Source organism: Stegodyphus dumicola, chromosome 2, assembly GCF_044657685.1.
Source record: "Stegodyphus dumicola isolate Sdum_Otavi_A_Nest chromosome 2, ASM4465768v1".
Lineage (NCBI taxonomy): Eukaryota > Metazoa > Arthropoda > Arachnida > Araneae > Eresidae > Stegodyphus > Stegodyphus dumicola.
This window is the reverse complement of record NC_140769.1, coordinates 157,388,491-157,415,488: the sequence shown is the minus strand read 5'-3', so window position 1 is coordinate 157,415,488 and position 26,998 is coordinate 157,388,491. Positions and strand designations below refer to the sequence as shown.

The following is a 26,998-nucleotide window of genomic DNA, read 5'->3' as shown; positions in this document are numbered from 1 at the left end:
TATTCAATAGAGAATTGCTATATTAGTTATACCCTTCCCTCCCGCTTATTAGAGCATAAATTAGATCTCTTAAGAAGCAACTTAGGAAACTACAACAAAGAAACAGTTGGTGCTTTGGTATTTAATTTTAATTTAAACACCATTTTTATTAAATGTTTTTAAGCTATTTTTATGCATAGTGAATTTTTTACTAATTTTTAATTAATTCAAATTTTTGCTATGCGTGTAAAAGTTTAGATTTTAATTGTGCAAGACCCTCCTATCTCGAGGTGCAAAACTAAAAAACTAGTGTTTACACAATGTAATAGTGTTACAAATATGTGTCTATAATTATAATTTGATGTATATTGGAAGTCTGATTTGTAGTACAAAACAGGGGGAAGAAATTAGTCAATACATATTACATTCCAAATACAGTGAAATTCAGAATGTGTCATCATTTTGAAGGGTTATCATTACTTCTACATTATTATGATATATTTTTAAATAAAACTTTGTAAAGTTCTTTTGTTTATTTAATTTATTCTAGGAGTAAAATAATAATTTTTGTTTATCAGAAGTGATTTTGCACTGAATGTACGAGAAAAACTCCCTTCTGTTTATGATTTTGATTTTCTAATGTATTGAAATTAAGGTCTTTCCATAAATGCTGTTCAATAAGAGCTGAACTAATTGCAGTCAACTATTCCTAATTTTGTATACAGTATGAAGATGGAAATCCAGACATCCATTATCTGGAATGATGTAAAATCCAAACTTCTGAAAAACAACCAACCATTTTTTTTGAAGAATTTTTTTCATGCTTTATGCTTGCACATTTGATATTTTTATTACTTTTACTTGTACTGATCTGTTATTGAGACCGGATTCAGAAATGCATGTGCATATATATATGTGTATATGTATCTGCACACATACATTCATGCTTACATATATGTATGTATATATGCATACAAGAACACATGTATCCATGCATACATGCATACATACATACATTTCTGGATACAGTCCTGATAACAAGACAGTGTCCTTTTATTTACTTGTTTTATTTTCATCACTGCATGACTATCAACACACTGCAGCTTGAAAACTGACTCTTGCATTGATGTCTTATTTTTTTTTTAATATTGGTAATTGAATACCAAAAAGCATGGTACCTTTTATATTAATATTAAGCTTGATGATGATTGCAGATTTCAGCAACTTTTGCTGCAAAGTATTGACTGTGTTGACAAAGAGAAATTTCTTTCCATATGGAAAAAGAAAAAAAGAGAGTGATTTTGTAGATGATACTTATAGCCCCCCCCCAAAAAAAAAACATTTAGTGCTCTCTGAATTGAGAATAACTGAGCCCAGGACTGGTGCCAGAGCTGGTAGACTGTGTCAGGCAGCAGAATTCTTGGCAGGCAAAGTTTTTAAAACTTATACTGAATAACAAAATTAAGGGATATCAAAATCTATAGAATTTAGGGAGGTGTTTAGCAGAATTTTGGAACCCGAGAGACTGCACCTGGCCTGGATAAGCCTTTAAGTTATATGTAAGAATTTATTTATTCGGAACTGTGCTAAGTCTTAAGCATGTGTGGAAATATTTGTAATTATAATAAATAACAAAACCAATATAATTCAGATTTGATCAGCGAGTGATAGAAGCAAGAAAAAATTTAGCAAAACAGTATAGCTTTAGTCATTAATCTCATGATACATCACCAACGGTATGTAGTGAATGCTGGATAAACTTGATAACTGCAAATGTGAAGGTTTTCAGATATCGGAAGCAAAAAGTAAAATTTCAATTAACGAAATTAGTGAAGAAATGTGGAGAAGTGCTAATAAATGAAGAAGATATAACAGAAATTTGTCATTCTAGAGACAATACTGCAATCATCAGTGAACTAATGAAGAGCAAAATCTGTAATATGGTTCTAAATCCAGGAAATATCATCACCAATAGTGAAGAAAGGGATGGAAAGGTAATGAAAGGGATGGAAAGGTAATGAGAATAAAAGAATTTGATTGATAGTTCAGTGGAAATTCTCAACACATAATTACAGGACTTGAATAATGAATCAAAATTTATAACTAAACAAGAAATTATGCCCAGTTATAGAATTAAAAAGAAAGTATTAGTATGAAAATTGGAACTACTTACATTGAAAGAAATGGTCATAAAGCAAACAAATAAATATTGAGCATTTTTTTTTTTTTTTTTTTTTTTTGGTACTATTCCGTTTTGAGGGCCGTAAAAAATTGCAGCGAAAATGTATGTGCAAAAGCGCCAAATCTAGCAAATGTATCCATTTAAAAGCGGGCCAAATCTAACGTCGCGCTGATTTCAAATTGCGTATTAAGACGCCATTGAAATACTAGTTTAATTATTAAATCCTTTTTTGATATACTATGGATTTAACAATTTGCGAATTGCCCATGACGAAATGTCTGCAATAGAATTTTTTTCAAATAAAAGAAGTACTACTACTACTGCATCGTTCATTATAGAAAATTATGTTTAAACAACTAACGAGATGAAATTATGCTTTAGCGATAACTCGATAGCGAAATAGTGATGTAGGAATCCATTTAGTTATGTTTAGCCTTTTTTAATAAATTATAATAATGATCTGAAATAGTTATTTACTCTTACACTTCTATTCAGTTATGTCTAGCCTTTTTTATATAAATTATAATAATAAAATGTATTATGTGAAATTAACCTTTCATCTAAATTAAAACAATAATCTTAGTTATTTTTTATTATACTTCCATTCTTCCATTAGGGTTGCCACAATTATTTTTGGCATCACTGGCATCAACAATAGTGTGGCGATTTTTTACGGTCCTCAAAACGGAATAGTACTTTTTTTTTTTTTTTTTTTTTTGTAAATTATGATTAAAGTTATTATTTCTCCATTATTTCATAATTCACTAGTTCATGTTTGTATTTTTTTATTTTCTGTGTGTTATCTTACTAGATTTAATATGATGATCTAATATTTGGAAAATTCAAAATTCATAATTGTCAATGAGTCCAGAACTTGAACTTTATATTATATTACAGCTTTTATTAAACTTTGTATTTCTTTTGTTCTGTATAATTTTCAGATTTACTGCACATAAAATACATTAATTTTTTAATATTATTGTCTTTCTGATTGAATTACTTTTTATCATTTTAGGAGACAACTGAGCCATACTTTTTAGGAATTTTCTGCTCTGAGACTGTATTAAAAATTCTAGCTTTAGGTTTTGTACTTCATAAAGGGGCTTATCTACGCAATATCTGGAACATTATGGATTTTGTTGTTGTAGTAACCGGGTAAGTTATTCATTTTTTAATTTTATTGCAAAATTATTAACCCATTACTTATTATGCAATGAAACCTTTATATACAGCACTTTTCAATCATAATTTCTGGTACAGTAGTACATTTGTAAAAATGAATTAAGGTTTTGAAAGATTTTTGGCATAAATCAATAAAGATTTTTTTGGCATAAAAAAAAAATTAACATCTGTTGAAAGGGCAGGGGAACAGCTGGATATGGTAGGCAAACAGTAGTATATTGAAACATATCACCTATAGAAAGCCTGTATTCCATCGCCTAGGTATACTCTCTCTTACCTGAAAGTTTGTAACTGAAATGCTGAAAGACACTGTATCTTTAGATGTACAATGCGCAGAAAAAAACTGGAACGGTTCTGTATCTCCCGTTCTACTGGGCCGATTGACGAAATTCAAATCGTGAAATATGTGGAGAAGTTTAAAAATTTATTTTGGCACACCTTTTTTAACTTTGCAACAAGAATAATTCACTTGGTGGAATTCTTAGTGTATAGTAAAGTACTTGCTTTCCTTTTTTCTCATTGATGCACAAGAGGAGAAAAGGTCTCTTTCAAATAATTTTAACAAAGTGCGTAAACCACATTTTTGTTATTTTCGCTTATATTAAATATGCCAAATTTCAAAACACGCCAAAATGTAAATTCACAATTAAAATTTAAAAAATAATAAGTTTTTATGCACAATGTATAATACACAAATGTTTTCGAAATATTTATAAAAAATATTTAAAAAATGCAAATTTTTAAAATAATAAAAAATGTGTGAATTATGTTTGGATTAAGCCTAAATTTTGAACTCTGGAACAAAGAATCAAGTAAGTTTAATTAAAAAAAAAGAGATATATCCAAAGATATATATATATATAAATAAATATATATCCAATTCAATAAACATTGAGGAGCTAAAGCTTTGAGAGCTAATTTTTAGAAAAGTACTCATGTGATTTTTACAAAACTTGGCATAATTTGAGTCATAGAATCAAAATATGGAGGGGGAGGGGAATTGGCATATCATTTCAGAAAAAGTCCGATTTTTGTGTCAAAATACCTATATTAAAACAATGCTATATATAAAACTAATACATATCCTAAGTAGCCCTTTCGAGACATGAAAAACGCAAGTTAATTTCAACAATCAGAAAGATATAGAACTGTCCCATTTTTTTTTTGCACAGTGTACATATGTATGTCTGTGTTATATACACGCACATATATGCACATACACATGTGCATACATACATTTTACATATATACATACATATTTATACATACATATGCAAATATATACATACATATTTGCATTTATACTCACAGTTAGTAAGTTTAGAAGGAATTTTTGAACATTTGCATTATGTGTTTGTTTATATCACTTTTGACATCATTACTCTAAAATTTGAATCTGCACCTCCTTTTTACAAAATATCTCTGTTATGCAAATTGCTTTAAGCATTCTTTTAAATTCAAAGCTCTGATTTTTAAAAATCGTCTTTTTTTCCACGTTTTGCATACTTTATGTAAAACAGTTTTTTTTAAAATAAGTAAATGAAAGTTTTAGAAACATAATAATTAATAACATTTTTCTGTTTTAAAATTAAAAGCTTATACTTTTTTGGGCACATTATAACATATTTTTTGCTCATTACTTAGATATTTTACACATTAAAACGTTTTTGCTCATTAGAAAATATTTTTTTCTTGAATAGACTTTCAGATAAGTGACTGTTTCAGAAAGGTTTCACTGTTTGATTATCAAAATGTAAAAATATTTTAGTAATTTTAATTATGTTTACTATGCATGCAGAATATTAAACTTTTTTGAACATTAAATATATATTAAATCAATGATCATAATTTTTAAAATAATGTTAATGTGGAAAATGTAGTATCTTAATCTATATTATGAATATGCATATTTTTATCTGTTGTGTCATAATGTGTTTTTAAGATTGAATTTTCCATCTTATTATGTATTTAAACTCTGAAGTTATCTTTATTTTATTGAAATGAATGTTTATTAATCAAGTTACCTATGTTTTAATGAAATTAATTTTTACATAGTTACAAATCTTTTTCAGTACTGATTCTTTCTTTTGTGTAATTATTCTAAAGAAATTTTAAATTTAAAAAAAAAAAAAAAAAAAAAAAAAAAAAAAAAAAAAAACCACCTGTATAGTAAGCCTTGAAAAGGTAGAAAAATGACTGGACTTTAATTCACAAAGTTAATTTTTTTTACTGTTATTTGTTCTATGAATAGCAATAGTTTCTTTTCAAATAAACTTGTAGCTTCCATTCATATAAAACAGGACTAAAAGGTCTTTTCATAATTTAATCTAACATCAAAGAAAAACTAGTTTCTGCAGTTAATAAGAGAATAAGAATGGTTATAAAAATATGCAAAAACAATTCTTATTGCCAGGTCCCGTTTTTGATTTTTAGAGACAGTTCATTGAATTTCTTAATTCATTTGCTTGACTTAATAAAACTTCTAATGTTGCTTGAAACTTATTAGAGTAGAAAATTATAATTTATTACTTTAATTACAAATGATACTGAAGCAAACTTTATGAAATATCAATACATGATTTACTAATGATAATTTATTTCAATAAATAAATCAGTGTTCCTTAATATTATTTAATACTTACTAGTGCTACTTTTGACTCTCACAACTATTGTTTGGTTTCACTACAAAGCTATCAAGCAATTATTATACAGTTGATTTTTGCTTTAAAGAAGATGAAGACACGTCGTATGTATGTAACAATGTATGCATGTATATTTTAGCAACACACACACATACAGATGGAGGACAAAATAATATGAACATCTGTGAAATAATGGAAAATCTTTATTAATAGGAGGTTGGACCATCCTTTGACTGAAGTACAGATTGAATGCGATGTGGGATAGATGCATAAAGGTCATGAACTATATTTAAAGGAATATTGAGCCATTCCTCCTGTAGAGCGGTCTCTAATTCCGAAAGTCCGGATGGAGGTAGAAATCGGGAATGAAGTTTGAACTCAAAATATGCCCATAAATGTTCAATAATATTCAAGTCCGGAGACTGAGGGGGCTAAGTGACATGTTCAATTGCATCATCATGCTCTTCGAACGATTCTTGAATACACCTAACAGTGTGGATATAGGCGTTGTCGTCTTGAAAAAGCGTTCGCTCTCCAGGGAATACAGTCTGAACAGAAAGGATGGACATGATCCCATAGAATGCTTAGATAGTGATTCTCTCTTGCAGACCGTGCCAAGATATCACACTCCATACCATAATAGCGCCACCCCCTTGCTTCCCAGTCGGCAAGAGGCAGTCAGGATGAAATGTTTCTTTGGGCATTCTGCAGACATAAACGCGTCCGATTGTCTGAAATAGGATGAATGACGATTCATCTGGCCATATTACCTGTTGCAACTGCTGTGGGGATCAGCCTTTGTGATCTCTGCACCATTGGCGTCGCTTGAAAGCATTAGTTGCTTTCCCCAAGGGTTTACGAATTGCCATTCTGCCATAAATGTTCGCAGCATGAAATTCCCTTTTGACAGTTTTTGTTGAAATGGGGTCCTGGAGATGACTGTTCATTTTGGATGTTATCTCGGATAACGATTGCTTATGCTTTCGGCCTACTATGCGCTTCAAGACCCATCTATCCCTATCAGCCAGCTTTGACTTTCGGCCACTGTTGTGCTTTGAAGACGTCGTCTTACCCTCTTTCATGTATGCTGTCATAACAGCTGATACCGTACTCCTTGCACACCCCACAAGGTTTGCTGTTTCTGTAACCGATGTTCCACTTAAACGCGCTCCAACTATCATTCCTCTTTGGAATTCTGACAGGTTTGACTTTTCAACTTCTCATACGCAGTTCGATTCGAAGCATGCAATGCAGTGACTGCTGTTGAGAGACTGATACCTTCCTCTTCACACTCACTAGGTGGCAGACTTCTGTTGCAGGTGGCATGGCTGTTCTGCAGGTGTGAAATATGTCATACTTTTCCACAGGTGTTCGCATTATTTTGTCCTCCATCTGTATATATATACATATATACATATTTCCTGTGTTTTTTTTTTTACTTATTTTACTGTCAAAAAAAACTATATCGGAATTACTGGAAAATTATGCAAATAATTTAATTTTCTAAGTACACGGATACAGTAAGACCATAAAGAAATGAAAAGTAATGATGGATAAATTACAGATAATTTTTACAATGTAATTGCTTTAAAAAAACTACATTCCAATGAGAATGCATATTAATAGTAATATTGCAATGTCTAATCAGGTATCTTCATTTTTCTTTCTTGTAACTGGAATCTCACCATTTGTCTCTGCTACTCTCAGGCCTCAGTTCATCAATAAATAATTAGAGAAGGTTAATGAGCAGCTGACTTAGTGAAATCATAGACTGAATGTCAGTCATGTTTGCTTTGCTGTCACTAGTCGGTTCTCTTATTAAGCTGACGAAAGGCTCAGCATAACATTTGTAGATAGTTTGTGAGGAATTGCTTTTGTTACTAAGATGAAAGCAATCATTATGGTGATGAATGCATTTTAAAATTTATGGGAGTTTATTCTCTGATGCATTGAGGGAAGGGGGAATTCTACACATATTTAAAAAAAAATTCAGAACCTGGTGATAAAAAGTGAGGGGAAGAAACACCCAAAATATAGCACATATGCTATTCAAAAAGAAGATAATTTTTTTTTTTAATCTGAGGAAAAAGAGTATAATGGGGAATATTTAAGATGTCTTAAACGTAAAAGTGAAAATTTAGAGTAGTCGAAGATTGCAATCTAAGCTTTTTGTATGGGTAGTTAAAACTTGTGACAGACATATTTATCAGTCAACTTGCTTAATATTTTATCATGCCCAAATTACATACATTTTCTACTGTCGTATAAATTAACTAAAGAGATTAAATTTTTATATTTTTCATAATTTTCTTTACAAACTTGATTTTTAATAAAATGTTTTGGATAAATTATAAAAATAGATAAAACGTTGCGGCGCGCAATGAACTGTAAGTTGATCTGTCAGCATTATCCTTATCTTCAGGGCAGATTTTTTATTTTATTTAGCTTATAATTCCTTACTAAATGCAGTATTTCATCTCGATGTACTCTGTCTTTGATATGATTTAAATCAAATTCCTCGTCATTATAATTCGCTCCGATAGTGAAGAAAGTGACACAGAGGTTATTGAAAACGAAAAAATTTCGATTGACAAATTAGTTGGTATTTTCGACACAGCAATTATAGGACTTAAGTAGCAGAATTTTGTAACTGAACAAGAAATTATATCTGTTTATAGAATTAAAGAGAAAGTATTATCACATAAAACGAAGCAACTTAAACAACTTACATTGAAAGAAACGTTTACTAAAGTAAACAAATAAATATTAAGCTTTTTTTTTTGTAAATTTTGGTACCCTTTAAATCATAATTGTTTTTTATTTCATAAATTATGGTTTCATATTTGTAATTTTATAATTTCTGCATGCCATCTTACCAGATTTAAACTGATAATCTATCTATAATCCGGAATCGCCGAAGTCCCGACGAGTTCGGATTAAAGACTTTTGACTGTGTTAGGTCAGTAGCAGAAGGCTAATCTAGTGACACATGCACATTGAACAGTAAAAAAATGACAGAATGTTAGTATAGAACACCAATCAAAATTTCATTAACCACTATGGATAGTTCCACTGCTTTCTCCTGTCCATGGCAATGAGACTTCACCTGCAGAACTGTCTGCTTGGCTATTGTTTAATATTTTTCCAAAAGGCTACACAGTCACCTACTACTAACAAGTGAACATCACAGACACAATTTGCAAATAGATCCTAATCTGATGAAGAGTCTTGTGGCCTTCAGTGATGAACTAAAAGCCATACTGGGTACCAATGTTTTTTTCTCAGCATTTTTTCTTAGCTAATGCAAAAACCCTGTCTTTTATCTGGAGTATCAATAGCCATTTCTTATAATATTTAAGTATCCTTTATCACAGTGCTTTAGCATTGTTCTGCATTTTGTCATGCTACCATTGTTATCAACAGCATTTCTAAGCCATTTTTTGAACCACTAGTTCATTGTGATATGATATGGATCTTCTAAGACTGGCTCAGTTTTGATACTCTGTTAAGGCAGCCTGGCTGCCTCTCATAGTATCATGGCTTAGTAAAGGCTGATTGATTTCCAAACTATTGGGCTTGGGTTTAAATGCTAGATGAGTCATAAATATTTATGATGAGTGTTTTGCTGGAATAAGGTATCTGAAAGCCTTCTCTGTTGAAGAAGAGATAGGAAACCATTGGAACCTATTTCTGTGGGTATTCCAAGTTGAAATTGGAATGAGTTACTTTACTTTAATTAAATACTGAATTTAGATCAGCCTAATAACACAAAATCTTCTTGATTGAGCACATTTTGGAGGTAATAAATAAAATGCTGGCTAAACGTATTCTGGGATTCTGATAAACTGGCTAGTCAGTTGAAATTAATCTGGCAGTCTAAAGATTATGAAATCTTACAGGCACTGCCTATTTATTCCATGCTGGGCATTACAAAAGTGACAATACAGCAAAATGATTTCTGGTTTATTCCATGTTTAGATATTTTATTCAAATAAATTATCTCACTTTTGTAGGTCTTAATATTTACTTGTATACATATCACAAATTTTCATCTCATTTAGACAGTTCTTTCCAGATGCATTGCTCTTTATATTAAGGAGTGTGTTTTTTTTAGTGAAATTTTAAAATTTAATCATAATTTAGAAATATATGACTTGTTTAAAAGTTTATTGTCACAAAATAAATTACAGAAGTAATCTTCAGCAATAATTTTGCTGAATGCAACAAAACTGAAAATTAAAATAAGAAAATAAGTGTGTAAAACTTCAAAATTTAACTACTATTAAATCAGGTTTCTGATAATGTTATGTATTCATAATATTTTAAGTAATTTTTTATTAAAAAAGGGTAATATTTCTTTCCATCTAGATAGGTGTATAAGTATTATGTTAGACTACTGTGATCATCAAAAATGTATTAAATATTAATCCTTTTAAGATCCAACTATTTAGAGTGGTTTTAAACTTTGAAATACTTTTTAAGAGAAATTGTTTTGCGTAACTGGCATTTAAAAAAAGTGTTTTGGAGGAAGTACAAAAAGCTATCTGTGAACATTTCCATCATTTAATAGATTAGCTATAGTGATCCTGAGTAAACATTTCTGAATCTTTTTAAAGCATATAATTCTTAATCAGTTACTTTTTAAATGATTGAAACTACATTTTATTTATTAGAAATTGCCTTTTTATAAATAAAAACATATTAAGAAAATTAATTCAAATCTTGTGAATAAATTATATTTTCATGTAGTGTCACTTTGACATTCTACTTGTAAGAAATTTTTAAGAATAAAAATTTATGAAAAACTATTTATGGGAAATCATGTATATCATATTTCATATGGTATAAGTTTTTGTTTGCATTTGTAATTGAGTTGATAAATTCTGCACACTTGTATGTATTCTTCCAAAAATTTTCAGCTGTCACATAATTTCTAATTATATTTGTAACAAATGAATCATCGGTGTACAAGAATATTCGCAACAATCTGTAAATGTACTTACCGTTAAGAAGGATTTTACTTATTTCAGGATTATTAACATAACAGCTGAAGAGAGCGAAAACTTAGATTTGCGCATGCTTCGATCCTTCCGAGTATTACGTCCACTGAAACTTGTGTCTCGAACACCAAGTAAGTTTGAGTGGGAAAAAGGAAAACACAGTTAGTAGATAGGCCTTTCCCTCGATCACACTTTGTAGTTCCCACTCACTTCATCTAGATCACGATCTCACAGTTCCTAGTTCAAGAGTTCCATGGGTGTTGGTAGTCCTGAATGAATAGACAATTCTCTCTGTAGACCCTTATAGTCTCTTTCATAGTGCTTTAGATCTCTTTCTTTCTCATTGTATGCTTGATATAGCCTTAAAAATGAACCAGCTATTCAGAAAGCGATTTTACCTTGAAACCTGATTTCCAGCATAAAGAAACTGAAATCTTGTGCATTGAATTCTAAATTCTGCGACATTAAAATAATAATATTAAAATTAGTGTTAAAAATATTTGATATTTTAATTTTTATTTAAATGTTAAATATAACTAATTTAATAAAATACCTGTGTTGGAGTTTAGTCTAATATCTTTTAATGAAATCAATAGTATTTTTCAGAGAAATCAAACAAAATAATTTGAATACCTGTAGACAATATCTAATTCTTTGGGAACTCTTTTAATCTACTGAAATGAGTTGAATACATTGAATGCAAATTTAAAGAACTTTGGGTTGAGAAAAGATAAATGCTTTTTATTTTAAAACTGTCTTAATATAAAAAGCATGCTGTCAGTTTGAATTAAGAAGTTATTCTAAAGTATGGAAAAGTAGCCTGTAATGTTTTTGTAAAATGTTTCACATGCTTTGTTTGCCATATAGTACACACAGAAGTTCAAACTTTTCTTAGGAAAGCTAGGATCTTAGTTATTCCATCATTAGAAGTTTTACCTTAAGAGTGGTTAAATTCCATCTGGACAGAAATTAATCTCAAGTTAAGTTGTTTCAAGCATTTTTAAATTAACTTTATTTTGCTTCCTCAGTGCTTATAGTAGTTGCTTTTTAAATTCTAGTAATTAGAAAGAAGTAGACCTAGAATTTATATGTGTAAAATAAAGTAGTGAGAATTTCAGATCTGTAAATTTTGGTGCAATTGTTTTTGTATTCTTGCTTAAAAGGAGTCTCTAACAGAATGCAAGCTACTGCTGCAATATATATATATATTTGAGTATGTTCATTTGCATTTGTTCTTTAGCAGTTTCATGTAATGAAAAATAAAGGTTTGTTACCATTTCAAGTTTTTATTATCTTTGAACTACTATAAATCTGACTTACTTTTAAATTAGTTATCTATTTTAGTCTAAAATTTTGTCGTGTTTTATCTTTTTATTCTGTTACACATGTTCCATGTAGTATTTGTATAAAATTTACCATTAGACATGCATTCTCTATACATTTCTGCTATAAAAAATTCCAGATTTTTATAATATGCAGAAAGCAGTTGAATTATGGAATGAAAAGATAGATTCAGGTAACCAATAGATTAGGAAAATAAGATTATGGCTATAGGTAGATTTGTCTGAAATAGTTGTAAAACCTTTATTTTATATTATTTTGGAAAGCACATGCAAATGATTTAGTAAAATAGACTGCTATAAAGATTAACAGTTCATGATATGTGTCTAAATTTGTATTAGCTAATGTATCTAAACATTGGCTGAAAAGTAAGAGTGGGATAAGAGATTCAAAGAGAATGTGACTGCAAGCGAAGTAATCTAACCAGTTTTAATCTATCGTACGAGTTCTGTTTCAATAATTCAAATCAATTATTAATTTTACCAAATGATACCATTAACTATTTTACCATTTGATACTATTATTGCATAAATCTCAGATAGCTGCATACTTATTCTCAAATGCAATTCGAAGTGCAGATGTAATGTAAATGTAAATACAAATAAAGCTACAGTTGGCTTACTAATAAACTACAGTTGATCTACAGTTGGTCTGCTCTCTGATGTAAATACAAATAAAACTACAGTTTGTCTATTAATACTAATAGAACCCTGCATAGGTAGTTTTATCAGATATGCACAATGAATTTATTAAAAATATATAAGAGAAATATGCATCATTAATTTGTATTATATTTTTCACTCTGGCATTGTGAATGATGAGATTTAGCTATGCTTAGTTGAAGCTATGTTTTTGTAATATAAAAATTCAATTTTAGATCCAGAATATTTATTATCATATTTAAGAAATGATAATGTGTCAGTTTTTAGAGAAATTTACTCACCCTGCAAGTTTTTAATTAAATTTTCATTGTGCATATCATATTAAATATTGATATGCACAAGTATAATGTATTACTTATAAAGTTGTAAATTGCTACAGAAATGAATTATTTTGGGGAACGTATTTAAATATTTTGATTTTGACTTAGTGCCTAAAACTGAGTAGATAAAGAGCCATTGAGGCAGTATCTCAGTATTTTTATATTGTTATTTCAAGCATCAATATCAAATTTTTTACTTGAGCTGAATCTTCCGTTCTCATGTTCATACCATACAGAAATGGAAAAAAATGCTGTGTTCATGGTATGCATGGTAATCTGAGCAAGAATCCTCTCATTCTTGCAGTTATGTCACTAATCCTTCTGCTCGTTAAGTATCTTCTCCTGCTTTTTGTAGTTAAATGTGATGGCTACTTCTGCCTAGTTTCCAGTAGTTTACCAAATGGATGCTTTAGCTTGCATTTGTAATCCCTTAGTGTAGAGTACCTGTAGATATCCTCCCATTTTTCCAGGTTTATAACATTCATTGTACCCCAAGACATAGATGTTGTACCCCAAGACATAGGTATAGACTTGAGAACATTGAGAGCTATTAGAGTTCTGAGGCCTCTGAAGCTGGTGTCTGGCATACCAAGTAAGTCAGATTTTAATCGCTTATAATGTGATGTTTTGGGTAAAGAAGCAAAGAAAATGAGTGTTTCTGTATATTACTTCAGGTTAAGAAGCAGTTATTTTGAAATACTCATTTCAAAATCTTTAGTGTGTAATTCTAATAAATTTGATGAGGTAAATTTGAGGGCTTAAAGAAATTATTTTTTCAGAAGTATTTTAAAGGGAAAAGGTTAAGCTTTTAATGAAATTTTTTACATTGCCAAAAAATAAAGCATGAGCCAGCCTCAGATGCTAGTAAAATAACTTTATTTTATAAATATTTTTGATTACTTTCTTGATGATGTAATATTCCATTGCTAATAATGATAAAAATAAAATTTATGATTATTCGTCTTCCTACTGTGATTTTATAATGGTAAATCTGAATGTCCTCCTTCAGTTCAATTGTAGTTTTCCCCTCTTTTAATTTAATTTAATATTAAATATATTACTTCAATATTATTTCAGAAGTTGTTCTATTATCATTACATTTTATCATTCAGTACGTAGTAATACGGAGTCATGCTTACAAAGCAGATTTTTTCCTTTCTCGATATTACATTTGCTCTAAGGGTAAGGAGCAGAGCATTCTGCTAATCTGCAGATGTTGTTTGCTCCTGATGAAGAGGGACCTATACCTGTTTGCCCTCAAAATCGCTAGAATCTTGAATAAAATATACACCAAACACAATGTTCTTACTTTGCCTAATTTTATAAAAAAATACATTTTTTAGAAATCTTGATTAAATTGCTTTATAGTTTTTCAAATTTATTTTTACCAATCCCAAACTCCCAAATGACTAAAAGTTTTGTATCATGTTATAATGTCTACTATTTTATTTTATAAGAAAAGCTACTGAACTTTCTGATGCCAGTTGTTATGAAACTTTCAGAAGAGGTCAAACATGTGAACAGAACATTAAGGGTAACTTTTGGTATTACACAGTCACTTGCAGCCCACAGAATAGGACATGTAAATGGGCATGTTCAGATCCATAATATTTACAGCCGTGGACTGGAAAACATAATGTTTCTGACTTATAAGGTTTGTTGTACACCTATAAAGCACATCCCTTGTTGGTGGTATTTATGTCATATGATAGTGACTATTGCTTGATTAGTAATATACAGTATCATTGGCATAGGCACGTTCGGCTACTAAGAAGTTATTTTTGGAGCAATTAGAAAAAATTGTTGTATATGTTGTATTATTAGCTAAATGTCTTATTATGGTACAAATTATTAGTGATAGATATGACATTGAAGTGCTTGACAACATAGTTTCAGTGTATGAAAGTTGATAAGTCTATCAAAGCAGCAAAAAGTCCATAATAACAATAGCTTGAAAATACAAGACAATATTGAATTAAGTACAGCAAATTGACATGCAGCTTGAGACAAGTGGTACAATAGAGTACAAAGTAGTGCGGATTCACCAGTATATATATATATAAGTTCCACAAAGTTCCACAGTTTCATGCATAACATGAAACTTGCTGATGATAGGATGCTTCTAACCTCACATGTTCCAATCCTGGAGAGCAGGCTGGTTGCTTGAGAATTTTCATGATTTTCCTCACGTGTAATCTGAATATGAGCCAGTTTCTCCTAAAAAGTCTTTCTTAAAGGCATCTCTCCCCTTTAGACACATAGCCTTTAAATGCTTTGCATAATCTAACTAAAAAATAAGCCTCTAACTTCACAGGCCAATATGTGACTGCAAATATTGTGGACACAGACACCACTTAATGTGCTCTGTCCGAGAGATTGCAGGCAATTTCAAACATTACTCTTGATGTTTTGTTGACATACTCAAGAATGTGAATAAAAATGACACATCTGTTAAATTTTTTTTACAGCTATTAAAAAAAAAAGAAAAGAACCTTTAGTCTCTATATATAATAAAAGAAAGAGTGTCTGTGTGTCTTTCATTCGCGCTGCGCATAAGCTAATAAACCAATGGCTTTTGGTACATGGGTGCATCTAGACAAGAACCAGTGCACTTCGAAGCGATTTTTTTGAAATTCGAATTTGAATTTTTTTTACTTTTATATTTTGTGATGAAATCGCGTCATTTTGAGACATAATGGGCTGTAGGAAAGCAAGATTTTACTCTACAAACTCCATTTTCACATCGTCTTGAAACGTAGGCACTTAGCTATTTTACGAACTTAAAATAAATTTCATGTTTCAATAAATCTATTAAATACAAATTTATTTAACAAAGGGAGCTTAACACCTTTTCAACGTGATTTTTTCTAAAAAAGTTTATTTTTAAAAATGTTCAGTTTATTTTTCTTTGATTTTTGAACACATTAAACTTTCATACTTGTGACTGCTTTTACAAAAAGATTTTTGGAAAAATGATAATATTTTGTATTTTTAAAAAAAAATTTAAATGAAGCTTCCGAGTACACTTTTCACATCTCACATCTTTAAAAATGTAATTTTGGCAACAATTTTCCTGTCTTATTGTTGTTGATAGATTTTTGATGAAATCGCATCATTTTGAATAGTTTCACTCTTTTAAGAATATGGGTTTGGCAACAATTTTCCATTGTATTTCTTATGTCACTGTTTTTAAGAGATTGGCATATTTCATTGTCATTTATATATATATATATAAAATACATTTTTATTGATTTTTTTTAAATAAAGTTGTTCTGTAGAGTAAAATTCTGCGCGGAATTTTATGTTTTTCGAGTTGCTTTCATGTTATTTTTTGCTTATTTCACTGTTTGTAAGATAATGAAAAGTTTTGCATGATATTTTTTCTTCAACATAAAGTTGGTTAATTTTTTAATTAGGATAATTAATATTTGTATTATAGGATATAGCGTATTTCATTGTAATTTTTTTCTCTTGAAAATATAAGATAAAATATCATTAATTATACTTTGCTTTTCAGAATTTTTTTTTTATTCTTTTATGTTATTTATTGCTCATTTTACTGTTTTTAAGATACTGAAAAGTTTTGAGTGATTTTTTAGGAAACAAAGTTCTTAACCTCCTTTATACCATTTGAGTTTTTAAGATTTTGCAAAGGGAAGTTGGTTAATTTATTTATTAGGATAATTAATATTTGTATTAAGGGATATTGCTTATTTCATTGTAATTTTGTTATATGTAATAACTTTTTTTATGAAGTTGTCCTGCAGAGTAAAATCCTACGCAGTTTTTAAATTTAACGTTTGGTGTTCCCTTCAACCATTTTTCCGGTACATTTAAAAGCCAGACCAAGGCTGGCAGCGAAGCTGCTAGTTGGAAATAAAGAAAAAGAAATAGAAATTTTCGGTACTATTCTGTTTTGAGGGCCATAAAAAAATTGCAACGAAAAGTATGCGCAAAAGCGTCAAATCTAGCAAACGCGCCCATTTAAACAGCATGCCAAATCTAGCATACGCACTGATTTCAGATTGCGTAAGTTTATATAGTTCTATATTTCTTAAGATGCCATTGAAATACTAGTTTAATTTTTAAATACTTTTTTGATTTTAAATCCTTTTTTGATATCCTATGGATTTAACAATTGCCCATGACGAAACGTCGGCAATAGAATTTTGGGAAAAGTGCAGAATCATCCACTGCTTGCCACGTTTTTAAGAACTGCACATACTCGGTATCCATGTGCACATCGACTATTTTCACTTTAAAAAAAATTCTAGAATTGCACAAAAATGGCACTGCGCACACTCTTGACATTATTTATGTACACATCGACCTATTTTCACTTAAAAAGTAAAAGAAAATTGACAAAAATCCAATTGTTTTTACCCTTGTAAAAAGCGCCGAACAAATAAGTGAGCGATTCTGCACTTTATCGAGAATATTTTCAAAGAAAAGGCATCATTCATTATAGAAAATTACGTTTGAACAACCAACGAGATGAAATTAGGCTTTAGCGATAAGTCGGTAGCGAAATAGCGATGCAGGCATCCATTCAGTTATGTTTAGCAATTTTTATATAAATTATAATAATGATTTGAAATAATGTTTCCATTCAGTCATCTTTAGCCTTTTTCATATAAATTATAATAATAAAAAAGTATTATATGAAATTAACCTTTCATCTAAATTAAAACATCAATCTTAGATAGTTATTTACTATTATACTTCCTTTCTTGCCGCAATTATTTTTGGCAGCATTGGCATCAACAATAGTTTGGCGATTTTTTACGGCCCTCGAAACCGAATAGTACCATGTTTTCTATACCTACTTATTATATTATAGGTAATTTTTCTTTGAAAGAAATTGTTGGGGAATTATGTTAGAGGTAATTCATCTTTGAAAGAATGAAACACCTTAATAAGTATGCTTTGAAAATTTAAATAAAAAAATTAACTCAAAAACATATTTGCATTATTTTAGATTATTTAATTATATTATTTAACTAATCATACTAAAATGCCATGAAATGTAGGTACAGGATTTATTTATTTATTTATTTATTTATTGTAGATTGTCCCTGCAAATGTAAAATTATTTTCTTATAAATATATTTCATTTTGTAACATATAAAGAAACGCAGTTATAGATTGATAAGCTGCATTTTGCTCATTTATATTTTTGCAATGGAATATTACAAAGAAAAAGTATATTTTGATCTTATGTTTTATATCTATTCATGATTTTTTATGCTCATCTGGAATTTCATTTAATTTTATGAAATAATAACTTGCATTCGTAACTGTTAAGTTTTATTGTATTTTTTAACTTTACTTATAGGAGAACTGTGTTTAAAATATTTGAAAGTTATATTTGTGTATGTCTGTTTAGTATTTTTACATACACTGTGCATGAAAAGTAAAGACAGCTGATACTAGTTACTTCTTGAACTTCTTTTCCCATTTAGCTAATTTTAGCATTACTTAATTTTAAAGCTTATTCATATTTTCATATAACATCCATTGTATTGTATCACAGTCAATGTGATGTTCACTATAACGTCTTCTACATTTGAACTGTAATACTTTTATGACTAAAATAATAAGGTTTCCCACAGATTAACTTATTATAAAAATAATGCACCTAAATTGTTTCTAAGTTGTATTCAAAGTTGTTTTTCCTGACCCATATAAAAATGTCAGGCTTCAGTTCTCTTTGATGTGTGAATAAGCTGATTGCTGGGAATAGCCTTGTATTATGTAATATAAGCCCAATTCCTTTAAAATTTTTTCTTTTTAAAAGTTTAACAATCTGATTATCAGTCAATTACCTTGAAGCAAATAATACTCAGGCTTTATGGGACAATTTGCCGTCTATCTGCATGACGGTGGGCCATCTCACCGGTCAAAGCTGTCTATCTGCATATTATTTTAGAAGCATATAGTTATGTAAAAGCAGACAGAAGCTGTAGGGGAAATTTTTCATATTAAACATATGCTTGTTTGATTTTATGTTTTTAAATGCAGTTTAAATACATTTAAAAATAATTTTTAAATCTATGACTATCATTCAGATTTTTTTTTTTTTTTTTTTTTTTTTTTTTTTTTTTTTTAATGGGAAACTAACAGTAAGAACAGTACTTGTAATTTGTTAGTATTGCAACTGAATTTGAAGGTTAATTAAGATCTCAAAATTTTATATAAAAATTTGGTAAGAATTTGAATGATTCATTTCCAGTACATTTTGTCTTCAACAGCTCTTCTACGTAGCTTCTTAATAAAAATCATATTTTTCAATAGTTCATAGACTTGATAAATATTCCTTCTTATCACTGAATTAGCTGAATTGTGAGTGTAAAATAAATTAAACTGAATGTAGACAAGCTCATGAATAGTATGTGTTTTGCTTTTGTTTAAGACAAATTCAGCAAATGTACACTACTGTAGTTTGCCAGATTTATGACATTTTTTTTTTCTTTCTGATTTAATGTCTACCTATCTAATGTAAATTTCCAAATATCTTTCAAATAGTCTGCTGCTGTCTTTATCACTTTCCATCAACAGAATAACATAGAATGCAATTAAGTTCATGAAATTTAATATTCTGAAATGACTGCAATTAAATTCCGCATACATTTTATTATGCTACTAATATTTTTTAAAGTAAAGATGATAAAGCTTATCATATTTTATTTTTAAGCAGAATATTATATAAAAAAATGTGCTGTAAAATTGGTCAAATTATAGCTTAGTTAATATTAGAAAGAAATAAAGTGATGTGAATAAGATAAGTGAACTTGCGATGGTGATATTTTAAAGGTTTTATACCTTTAAAGGTTTTATACCATGTGGGAGCTGTATGTATCTGACGCACATTCCTGGTTAATTTTTTTTAAAAAATAATGTATATGCCATAAAAACTAGAAATAAAATAAATATTCATTTGAATGAAAGGGGAATAAATGCATATTGTTAATATCTTAAAAATGGAGGTAGAAAGAGATAAAATTAAAAACAGCTCATATAATTCATATTTATTTCTCATGTCTGTTTCTTTCTTGTAAGACTCTTACAACTACAAATCCATCATTTCATTTAATAAGTGGATTTTTCTTTAAAATGCAGAGTAACTGATGTTTTTAAAAATTCACCAGTCTAACTAAAAAATGCTTTTGATGGAATTATTTTTTTCATGTTTTGTGCTCTAGGTAAACTATTAATAGTAAGTAATATAATCATACAAAAAGAGTACAGTACACTAGAAATACACTGGTGGACAAAATTAATGGGATTGAACATTTTCCCCCAAATATCTCAAGAAATATGGGCTAGAAATAAATGAAATTAGGTATGGATATAGTTTATTGTATGACAATAATGTGGACAAAATAACAACAAAAATGTCATTCATTAGCATGAGTTATGGGCAAGATTCCAATGTGGTCCAAATTTGAGGTTGAAAGATGGCAGTGAAAATGTGGCTGGTATTGTTACCTCTGACAAACAGCATGCACAATGAGTACCCATGCTGATAACGATAAAGTTCAGGAGTGCCTGTGGAAGTTGCACCCACTCCTTAACCAGAGCAGTTTTTAACTCCTGGATGGTTCTGAGTGGGAGTTGGCATCCTCCCAAGAGCAACCCAAGCATGTTCATTGGGATTAAGGTCGGGAGATTTGGCTGGCCAATCCATGCTGTGAATATCATTGCTTTTCAAATAGTCATCAACCAGGTGGGCCTATGCGGTTGTGCATTGTCATAAATAAAATGTAAACTCAGGGCCAACAGTGCCCCTGAAAAGTTGCACATAAGGCTCTAGGATTTCCTGCTTGTACCTCTAGGCAACCAGTGTCAAACACATGGAGCGTGGTTGGGTATCTTGCATGATCCCTGCCCAGACCATCCCTTCTTTACTATTGGTCCCTTTCCATGATGCTGCTGGGATGGTATCAGGTCCCAGGTTCCCTCTGTATCAATAATTGCCAAGAATCAAGTTGTAAACTAAATCTGAACTTATCCGTAAAGAGAAACATTAGCCCATTGAAGCTGTATCCAGTGTTGGTGTTGTATGCACCATTGTGAACACCCTCTTTTGTAGCAGGGAGTGAGTGGAATGCAAAGAGCGGGTTTTCCAGCATACAGTCCTGTCTCATGGAGCCTTCTGGCAACTGTCTTCCTTGAAACTGATATTCCTGTGGCAGTAGCAAGGTCATGAGACAGCTGTGTGGCTATAAACGTTGTCTGGTTCTTTGCTGAAAATACCAAATTCAAGTCATCAAGGTTTGTGGCTCTCCGGTGACTTTGTCCTGGTCTTCTGAAAATCGTCTCACTATTTTTAAACTGATTTCACAAATTAGAAATGACACTTGGTGTTACATCCAGTTCTTTTGCAACCTGAGCTTGGGACTGCTCTGCCTCAAGCCTCAAGCCTATCCACAATTCTCATACCTTCATCTAAGCGATGATGTGTACGCATTTCACCCCCAAAAACAACAATTATTCTAGAAAGACAATGAAAATCACTACTGTGTTGTAGAGCGGAATGAGTTGAGCAGCTGGACGCAGACTTTTATACCTCCTGCTGGCATAGCAGTGCCCACAGGAATAAATATACTTTATCAGGTACAGCTGGACCACAGTAAAATTATATAGCAAACAACTCTCCAGATTTTGTGTGGTATTTTAGGAGAAATCTGGGAAAGTGTTTTCTATCTCTTAATTTTGTTCACCTGTGTATTTTCAGTTATGATGGTTGCTAATCATACTGGTTTAAAATTTACAGTTATTTCTTTTTTCTTCCCTCTTCTAAAATGCATACTGTAGATTAACTAAAAATATCTTTAAAGATTCTAGATTATTCCTCAATCTTATAAGTGGATGCAAACTTTATTTCTTGTAAACAAGCATATATTTAAACATAAATAATCATTTAATGATATTTTGTTAATTTTATCAGTGTTATATTATCAATTATTGTAATAAAAATGTTTCTGTTTGAAATTCTAAATTAATTTATATGCACTTCATATAAAGAAAATTAATGTACTTTATTTATGAATTGTTAAAAGCCTTGTTATCTAGTGATGTAAAAATTCCACTTAAAATATGTAATGTTGCAATAATTTTAACAGTAAAACATAATGTTCAGATTGGTTTTGGTTGTTTTACTAAAACTACTTATACAAACTAATTAAAAATTATTTGAAGCACAGATTATTTTATAATGTGCTTTGTGTTAACCAAAAAAAAGTTTCTTAAATTTAACTTTATTTAAATGTCATTTATGCACATTAATACTTTTTTTTTTTTTTTTTTTTTTTTTTTTTTTTTATGTAAACTGCTAAACATGGAATACTTATTTTAACAGGTCTTCAGGTAGTTCTCAAGTCTATCATCAAGGCGATGGCACCTTTACTCCAAATTGGCCTCTTGGTGCTTTTTGCCATCATAATCTTTGCTATTATAGGCCTTGAATTTTACAGTGGTGCTCTTCATAAAACTTGTTTCAGTTTAGCAGATACTAGTAAGAAAATTATCTGTTTTTTTTTCAATAAAAATTTTATATTTTATCTTATATCAAATTTTCAGATGTGCTTTGGGATTAAAATAGAGCATTTTAAAAATTAATAAGCTATTACATATGAATTTTTAGTACAGCATATATATCTTGAATTAAATTACAATATATATTCAAAAATAATGATTGTCTTAAAAATTGTAAGTACAAAATTCTGAGGGCAGTTTGAAGATGCAAACATACATTCAAATTACATTGTTATAAAATTTAAATGCAATGTGAAGTATGATTTATTAATATATTATTTTGTTTTAATATTGCGCTATGTTTTCTGCTTTTTAGTTATGCTTGAGCTACTGATGTCTTTCTAAAATTCATTGAATGTGTAATTCGTCATTTACAACAAAAAAGAATGAAAAATTCTGACTATTAAATCAATAAATTTGTCTAATCATCATCTTTAGATTGTATCTCTTTCCTTATGAATTTTTTAGATCTGTAGAATTTGCTTGTAAATTGTTAACCCTTGCAATAATCTGCTCTGATTAAGATACTCTCACTGATTTATTAATTATTTTTTCTCTTGCTAAAAAGGATTTCTTCTCATCAAAATCAATTTATAACTTGATTATGGATAACATTGCTTTTCCGAAATGTAATTCTTCCATCTTGTTTTCTTATATTCACTTTTTACGTACTGTTTAAGAAAAAAGCTGACTGTGGGAACTGTTCAGAAAAATTAACATTATCATTAAATATATACTTTTTTGTCAATTTTATTATTATTATTTTGTATAGAACTATTCTTATTTAATTACTCAGTTCGTTTTTCACAAACAACTTTTTGACATGATTTTGATTTAGCACAATTAAAAGGGGGTAAAATGTATCCTTTCTATGCGTGATTTATTTTAATAGCTCAAATAACCTCTATTTGAAATATCTCCATCTGAATTTAATTCTGAAAAAATATTCGGTAATAATATAATATACAATCTACCACTTTTAAGAATGTGCTTAACCCTTAGCCTGTCGAATGATTTTCTACAAATACCTTTAACAATGTCACTAATTGTGGACCGAGCTTCCCTTAAAATGTCGGGAAAATAACCCTAAACCTCTGAAAAATGTCAGCTATTGCTATTGTTAGTTCTTTCCCTTCCCAGAATACTTGATCAAGGGTTCCGACTGTAAATGAGATGGATTACTACCATAAATATTAGTACCCGTAGATGTGAGCTGTCAAGAAAGTTGCAAATGACTAGTTTCTCCGTGATGACCATCTGAAAGTTGCAGGGTACACGTGCAAACACTATCTTAAAAGTTTTCTTTCCTAAAAGACTCTTATTTTGAAACAACTTGGTTTTAAAATTTACCCGCTCTTTTTTTTTTTAATTATTATTCATGTTTAATTTAAAATACCTAAATCTCTGGGTCATTGATTATCATATGAATTTTAATGCAGATTGGTTAAACTGCTATTAATAAAATCCAAATTAAAAATATCTGGTGCAATATTCATTCTTTCTGTGAGATTCCTGAAACATTTGAAAAGCAATATTTATAGTTCGATTGCATTTGCTATTATTTCTGATTTTCTATGTTTTTGTCATAAACTAAAAAATCTTTAAATCTTTCAAGATTTTTCTATATTCTTCATTTATATGAAGATAATAATTTTTTAAAATAATTTTCTTTTATTTATAGATATTTATTGGATCCCACAGATATTTATAGATAGATATTTTATAGATATTTAGCATAATATTTGTATAATTATTCTGAAAAACATCTGTTTTATTATTTCTGCCAAATTTAATTGATTTAACTTAATGTAACTTTTAAACTTGCTCTTTAAATAAACTCTAGTTAAATATTAAGGGGATTTCAAAATGAATGAAGAATATATACTTAAAAATGTATATAAATATGCTCTTTTAAGTAAAGTTAAATATTCAGTGAGATAAAATTTGGTAACTGAATATCTTAATTTCAAGAGCAGAAAAAAAGATTTTTATGATTATACGTGGATAGCTGTTTTGAAAAAGGATGGGTTTCAAATGTTACTTATTTTTCATCTGTTTTATGAAAACAAATAATTAGGTCATTTCAGGATATAGCATAGACATTTTTTTAAAATATCTTCTCGATCTCAAAGAAATTAAACGTGCCTTTGGTATAAATAAATAATAATAATGCTTTTGTTTCCGCTTTTTCTTAAGCAATAATTTCGAGATTTTTTAATACAAACATTACAGTATTAACTTTTAAACACCTGATCTGTTTTTAAGAGCAATAAACAAAACATTTAGGAGTTATTTAAGGGCTGAAATGGTAATAATGTCAATTTAAAATTTGCATTTCACTTTTTTTTATATACACTATTCTATTCTGAAATGGAATTTTAACCCGAAACAGTCTTTATGAATTTTCAGTTGATCATGAATTTATTGACTGAGTTAAAAAATTCTTTCCTTCGTGTTCTTGAAACACTAGTACACTTTGTCTGAAATAGGATTAAAAACATTACTCTATAACAGAAAGCTGAAAAGGAAAAATAACACATAGTTAATAAGAAACAATGCAATGTTATTTATTAGCTTACAATATAATTGTTCAATATGGTATTTTTGTAAATAAAGGGTATTATTGTACATTTTGTAACTTCCCTTAAAATGTTACAAAACTAAGCAAGCATTATATTTAATGATTATAACAATTGTTAATTATTTAAGAAGTCATTATAAGAATATAATTCAAAATTTTTTGTGGAATATATTTTTTGAGGATAATTTCTTTCCTAGGAATCCCAGCATTCAATTTTTTGAAGCATTAAGTTCTAAGAAATTGTCTTGCTTCAACTCAGAATTAATTATTCTCGTGAAATCCCTAACCAAAAAAAAAAAAAAAAAAATGTCTTAAACAACAGTTTTTATTAGAGTAAATATTTTTATTATTTTAATAATAATAATAATATACAAACAAATATTTAAGTTCACTGCAGTTGAGTGAATAAGAATGCTGGATGTGTGATGTTTGTCCTGGATTTGTCGCTGGTAACCAAACAGGTTAGCGGCTTGGTGTCTTTATAATTTTCCCTATGCATAATATGAATTCAAGCCAATTTCATTTTGAAAATTTTCCAAGAAGATGTTCTCTTAAAACAGATAATCCATGATTCTTTTAAAAACTGTAAAAAATAATCTATGAATATTTTTCGTTTTACGACAACACGAACAAAATGATTTTCTCTGAAAAAACATATGCACCAGCACTGCTTATCGGCCGCCATTAAGTTAATTGCATCATTCTGATTCTTTACAGTAGTTTTGTCAGTAAAATGCACTATTTATAATCTGTCATTTTATTTTGTTCTGTTATGTAAATAATTAACTTAAAATACATATTTTGTAAGCTGAGAAATCCCAGTAACGGTGGAGAGGTAAGATCGTTGAGCATGTTAAATCCTAGCGGCTGCATGGGAGGTTTTGAGGATTTTTCACAAGTGTATTGTGAATTAACAGCCTGTTTCCCTCAAAAAATCTCTTCTTTTATGCAAGTAAACCCTGTGTGCTTTACCATAATCCAAAATCTTTGTCGGGAAATCTTTGGCGCATGTTCCTTATTATAAAAAAGGGTTCAAATTGATTTTTAGCTTAAACATTATTTTCAGTATTAATCATAACATCAATTGCATCAATAAAATTTTCAGTATTAATCACAGGTTTGTATTCATAAATATAATGTACATAAAAGTGGCAGCTAGAATAAATTTATATGAAATTTTGTATCATAAAAATTTAGAATTGTTCACAGCACTTGAGGATTATATGACTAAAAGAGTCACGTCTCGTAAAGGACGTTTAAAGGGAAAGAATTCATATTACGTTCACATGAGGGAGACCCACGAAACCTTCCCTGCAATTAACCCATTTGCCTAGATTTGAACTCCTTCAAATTACCAGTCTTTTGCGACCTTACCGAACTTAGCACTCAAGGTTCACTCATATTTAGAAAATTGCTTTTGTGTTCTAAGAAAAGAGGAAGAGAAAAATTTAGGAATCGAAAAATTTAGAAATATGTAATAAGAGCACAAAAAGAATTTAATTCACTTAAAAGAGCATTAAGTTTTTTTTTTTTTTTTTTTTTTTTGTGTGTGTGTGTTTTTGATGTACAGAA

General features: G+C 29.5%; 1 protein-coding gene across 1 annotated transcript in view; it reads left to right on the top strand.

Moving 5' to 3' along the window:
• LOC118182704 (voltage-dependent calcium channel type A subunit alpha-1-like) overlaps nucleotides 1-26,998 on the top strand; it is a 454,834-nt gene that overhangs the window by 167,627 nt on the left and 260,209 nt on the right. The window contains exons 4-6 of the mRNA XM_085811365.1: nucleotides 3,177-3,316; nucleotides 13,779-13,900; nucleotides 22,670-22,825. Coding sequence (XP_085667491.1) covers nucleotides 3,177-3,316; nucleotides 13,779-13,900; nucleotides 22,670-22,825 — 418 coding nt within the window. The remainder of the gene's footprint in view (nucleotides 1-3,176; nucleotides 3,317-13,778; nucleotides 13,901-22,669; nucleotides 22,826-26,998) is intronic.